The sequence below is a fragment of the Arachis ipaensis genome, chromosome B03 (genome assembly GCF_000816755.2).
Source record: "Arachis ipaensis cultivar K30076 chromosome B03, Araip1.1, whole genome shotgun sequence".
In the NCBI taxonomy this organism is placed as follows: Eukaryota; Viridiplantae; Streptophyta; class Magnoliopsida; order Fabales; family Fabaceae; genus Arachis; species Arachis ipaensis.
Genome location: NC_029787.2, coordinates 32,828,215 through 32,834,213, shown reverse-complemented (window position 1 = coordinate 32,834,213; position 5,999 = coordinate 32,828,215). Strand labels below are relative to the sequence as shown.

General features: G+C 38.3%; 1 protein-coding gene across 1 annotated transcript in view; it reads right to left on the bottom strand.

The window, feature by feature from the left end:
- LOC107630207 (FIP1[V]-like protein) overlaps positions 1-5,686 on the bottom strand; it is a gene marked incomplete in the record, with an annotated part of 10,738 nt that extends 5,052 nt beyond the window's left edge. The window contains 7 exon segments of the mRNA XM_016333286.2: positions 826-1,181; positions 1,271-1,372; positions 1,594-1,734; positions 1,835-1,903; positions 1,977-2,103; positions 3,387-3,634; positions 4,696-5,686. Coding sequence (XP_016188772.1) covers positions 826-1,181; positions 1,271-1,372; positions 1,594-1,734; positions 1,835-1,903; positions 1,977-2,103; positions 3,387-3,634; positions 4,696-5,553 — 1,901 coding nt within the window.

Genomic DNA, 5,999 nt, shown 5'->3' with positions numbered 1-5,999 from the left:
ATAACAATTACGTTTCAAATTACAAAACTTTAAGATGACTAATGATATACATAGGATATCCACAATAAATAAATACACACAAAACACTACTGCCATAATTAACTCGAAAACAAAACAATTAATAATTTATTAAATAACTCTAAGCAGAGCAATGCAGCAATAGAAATACTAGTGATGTTGATAAACAGGAATTTAGGCAAGTAAACCAAATTATGTATGTAAGCTTGGTTAAGCAAGTATCTGCAAAAAAATGTATGTAAGGCTCTAAGCGCCTAACAGATGATGCACTACTTCGCATCTCTGGGTTGTTGCATTACATAATCATTACCTGAGAATCAGCTATTTTTTTCCTCCAAGAATTGATATCATGAATATTTCTCATTAAAATCTCCACATTTTCAAACTGTGCTTCTCAACAACTCATTTATCCCTTTGATGACATACAAAATTAGTAAAAGCAACATCGCTGTAATCAATTGCCAATCATAATCAGTCGTCCTAGTCATTGTTACCCTTTCAAGTCACAACACCACTTAAATATGAACCAACCAGTTATGGTGATATTTAAATCTCTGCTAGTAAGCAATAACATGTTGCACTCAATTTATACAGAAAAGATCAGCGGCATAAAATTTTAGCAATAGCAACCAAGCCACCATTATGGATTAAAGGTGGAGTTGCATTCAGATAAAATATCAGGAAGTCTAAAATTTAACTAGCATTGGAGATTTTGGAAGTAAATCAAATGAAACGAAAATGATAGTCGGAAAATAAGCTCACAAGTTGACAAACAATTATTCATACAATCTAAACAATATTGCATACCTTTCCTCATGTGAGGAGGCAAAATTGCCACCATAGGGCCTGGGATTTTGGCCCTTAGAACAATAATTGTTTGGCTCTTCACGTGGGCAGAACGAATTTTCATCCCCATTGGGTATTTTAGTGGTACTGGAAGTCATGAATGGCATCCTTCTTCCTCCAAGCTCTTTCTTTTGACCATTATAATCCTGTGGAAAATTATCAAAGTACTCAGGCTCCAACCTTGGAATTTCATGTCTAACTACATGGCCTTCTCTAAAATCCTCTCTTGGGGGTTCTGTGCCATCTCCATCATCTTGTAGATCTTGTGCACCAATTCCAGTAGTGGAATCATCATCTTCTGCACCCTGTAAAACAATCTGTGCAGCAAACATGGTCAGATATTCAAGAAAGGATCATCGAACAACCTCAAGACGTCACATATTTGTATAAGAAAATCATGAAATACCTCAATGATTGCATCTGAATCACGGAGCCGAGGAGGACGGGTATCAATGGAAGGAAGACGTTCACCACAGCCACCTTCCACCTGAATTGCTCTACCAGTTGGCTGGAAGGAAATAAATTAATAATTTAATATTAGTATATTTAAAATAAAGAAAAAAAGAAGAAGACTTAGAGAAGGCCCCAGAATATGGCAGATGTTATTAACCAGAAGCAAGAAGCTAAGAAGAGAATGTAAAGCAGGTATTTGACATTTCTATAAAATCGGTAACGTAAGTGTTCTAAAAATATAGTGTAATGCAAAACAGTACTTATACAAAGACATACTAGTGGCGGTCGACCACGTCCAGAACCTTTAACAACATCAGTTTGTCCAACATCTGACTTAACAGAATTTGCATGTTCAACATGAGCATCATGTATACCAGTAGCTGCAGCCAACTCTGGGGGCAAATCGGGATCATATTCCTGAACAAAATCAACTACATGATTAACTTCCGGAGAAACAAAGTGCACAAAAACCTTTCAGGAGTAAGAAATTAAATTTGATATACAATAGCACCTCTACCTGCTCTGTTCTACCACTTTCATAAACACGAATCTTGCTTTGCATTGTAGACTCTAGGCGTAGTTGTTCCTAAAAAATCACACAAGGATCTTTTCATTCAACACTGAATTCTAGAGAATATAGAAAGAATCAATGAAATTACCAGCTGTTTGCAATAATCTTTCCAGCTATCTTCATTCAACCCAAAGTTGAAAAAATCTGACACATCAACATTCGGATATTTCCATGGTTTCTCCTCAAAGCTCTCAATGTCAACATCAAATATAGTCCTGGAAGTAATTGGCAGCTTTGAATAAGCAATATGGTGTAACAAAAAACAGACATTTAAAAAGCATATAAAAATGAAAGATATAAAAAGCATCTGTATAAGAGATGTGCTTTTTCAAATTTTACTTTTAAGATTTTAACTCAATAATTGAATAGTCTTTTAGCATACGCAACACACAGTAATTTCTTTTGTGGGGGGGATAAAAGAAGAATTTCATTAAGATGACCAGAAGGATAATACGAATTTGGGGATAAGGGATCTCCTAAACTTAAACAAAAGCAAAAAGCAAAAGATTTATCTATAAACTACAGCTTTCCAATCTCTCAACATGATCAAGAGGGAAAGTACCCTATGAAGATCATAAGCTTTACACCAATTAGATGCTAGGCAACTAATTCTATACCATTAAACATCCTTGTCAGAAAATCTGTCATTGAATATGCGCGATCAATTATGCTCCAACCAATTAGTCCAAATAGTGACAAAAACTGCACAAAGACACAAAAAGTTCCCACTTTTCTACTACCAAACCCAACAAATCTAATCAATAGAATTTGGTCTAGCGTTATAACGCACACCCAACATTCATCAAAGATGCTAAACAAATTGTTCCATATGAAAATAGCTATTCAGCAATGCAAAAAACAGATGTGAATTTGACACTGAATTTCCACCACACATAAGACACATCTAGGGAGATAGCCTTATGTCACCTTCGAACCTACAACAAGCTGCCCATATAAAAGATTCGTCTAGATGGAAAGTAGTTGTGTTACAGGAGTAAGAAATTGGAAGAAGGATTTACAGCTAAAACTACCAGGGGAGTCAAGAGACCATATCCTTTTGTTAGGGTTAGAAGACAAAGAAAAATTGTCAAGGAGACATAAGAGAGCCAAAATTTCAAAGGATTCCCTATTATTAAGGTTAGAAAAGAAATGGAAGTCCCAAGAGAATGCAAGACCCAATAATGATGGCAAACTCATTGACTTAATATAATTGCATGTTATATTCCTATTCAAATCACAACTACCTGCAAGTCGGACATGATCACATATATCCAAAATAAAGAAAAACCAGATGTACTGAAGCTATCCTCCTTAAACTCGTTAAATTATGTGTTTAGGTTTCCATTTTCCAAACATCTCTCTCCGGAGTAGCAATCACCCTAAACATCTCAAAAAGTTCCTCCCGAAATCCGAATTACACAATTGATAACAGACACTTCAGATCTATCGTTTTGATATAAACTTAGGACAAAATAAAATTTACTCCATGAAAAATTACTTGTGGGAAGGAAGTGTGAATTCTAGGCCACCACCAAAACCCCGCCCTGCTGCACTGTTGCCCCAACCTGGTAATCCAGAACCTGCAAGAAAACCCTTTTGCATTGCAGCAGCCCCTTTTACACCAGGGGGTCTCCAATCCCCCCTGCCACGACCAGCCATGTTAGCAAGCGGACGAATCGGACCAAGGGGCCCTCCAGGAGCAGAAGTGGTAACTCCGGGCATTGGTGCTGCACCAGGCCTGACATACTGTAGAACAATTTTACAAATAAAATAACATAAAGTAAATATAAAAATAGAAGGGGGAGAAAAAAATCATTATAATTTATAAATACTGCTAAGCTACAATTCATACTTTATTTATATGTAAACTGAATCTAAATCAAAAGTAAGATCAATCTGTCCCAGGAAAATACAGCATGGTTATTTTGTTAGCTTTAAGATCAAACAAGGGAGAATAAAGGTTACCAAGAAGGACCAACCACTAAGGCAAGAACAAGTATTTCGCGATCAACAATGATATTCTTGGATGTTAAAAACTTGTCATAGGAGAGCAAAGTTTTTGTTTTAAAAAAAAGGTAGATGTTAGCCATGGTATTCTAAGAAATAGCATTCATGAGTTGATTAAAAAAATGAAAGGGGCCAACATATATGAGTATCTGAATATTCATATACTTTTGATGTAGAAGAAATTTCAAATAAAGCATTACCAAATGCACAGACATGTTTACACTTTTCTTTTCTTTTTCTTTTAAAAGCATACACCACACATAAAAGCTTGGTCTTTCATCCCAAATCTCAGCTAATATACCTCAAAAAACCTTAAAAGTTAATGCACTATAGAAAGCTGTACAAAGAATAAATACAATTTATTTCCGTAAGTGTAAGGCCGCCAACAAATTTTCATCAGGGAAGGCATTAGATATCGTTTTCCAAGGTAACAGGCGAACATGCAAGCTAACATGAATACTCATAATTCGCAGCAAATCAATATAAATTTCAACACAGCCACCAGATATTCAATTACAGCACCATCATCAATGTTAGGTTGCTTTATATTTGCCAAAGCCATTTACCTTCTTTAGGAGTTATTCACAACAAAATAAGAAGGAAAACATAGTGCCAGCTAATTCCAACCATCAGATTTCATGTCATCAGCAAAAGAACTCCCATATCATACTGTAGAATTACAATGCAAAAACAAAATGTACATTGCAATTCCTCATATTATGAAATGAAGGGAAATAAGCGAACTATGAAACAGAACCTCAACACAAGTAATTGCTTCACAATCAGCACAACACACTGACCTTATACTGTGAATGGAATGGATGATAACCATGACCGCTATACCCAATTTTGAGTGGCGCAGCCACTCCAGTGCTGGATTTGGCCAACTCGGCGTCTTTCCTCTCGCCATCAGAAGGCAATGCGGCATTCTCGCCCCAGTCTTGCTCCTCCCCTCCGTGATTCGGATCACCGTCTGCCACAATAACCAACCCGCCATCTTCATCTTCGTCGTCGTCATCGCCAACCATCCCACCCCTCTCCATTGCCATATGGCTGTTATCATTCAACACTATCTGCAAATCATCATCACTGTCACTATCCCAATCATCATCAGCACCGCCACCCTCGAGGCCTCCTTCCACCCTCCTCAAATCCTCACCACCATCTCCACCGCCGCTGCCACTGGTAGCATCAGCTAACAGACCCGGAATAACCGGCTCCGAACCAATATCCCCGCCATCGTCATCCTCGATATCGAATTTCACATCCTTATCCATCAAATCATCGCCTTTTGTCCCAGCGTCCACACCGGATGCCAATTCCTTGCCGCGGTTCAAATCCAGAGAAACCCTTGGGGTGATTTCAGCATTGCCGCCATGGGGAACCCTAGCGTCTACGACTGGCTCCGGTGGCACGGCAGCGACGTCATCGCGGCCATCAATCATAAGGTCCGAAGAGCGATGAGTTGCAGGGGAATTCGAGTGGGAAGGGGCGTAGGGGATCTCGGGGGCGGTGAGATTGAGATCGATGGAAGGGGGTGCGGGTGCTGGTGCAGGGGAAGAGTGATGTGGTTGTGACGGTTGGGGCGCAGAGGATGAGGAAGTGAAGGGTTGGAGAACGTCAGTGTACAAATCTCCGAACTCATCGTCGTCTTCCATTGGAAAGAGACAAGAAAAGAAGAACGAACGAAAGAAAGTGGTTTGCGAAGAGAGATGTGCTTCGTTAAGGAGGGTTTTGAGGTTTGGCAACTGCAGCAGAAGCGGCTTCGATGGGTTAAGGACTTAAGGTGGTCGTTCTATGTGCTCTTTAAATTTTTATTTTACCAACATGTTAGAGGGCTTGTTTTTAATAAATAAAAAAATTCATATTTACCTTTTTGTTTAGAAAAAATGATAAATAGGTTTTTGAACTTTTCATTTGTGAACATTTTACTCCTTCAGGAATGAAAAATATAAAACGATTTTTGACCATTCAAAAATATCGTATATATGGGTCCTTCACTTCAATCTGCTTGGCCAAATATTACGGATTCAGATTACGTGGCGCTTATGTGGTATGGGAGTGAATACGTATCGTCAAGATACTGTGAACGGGACTACGTAGT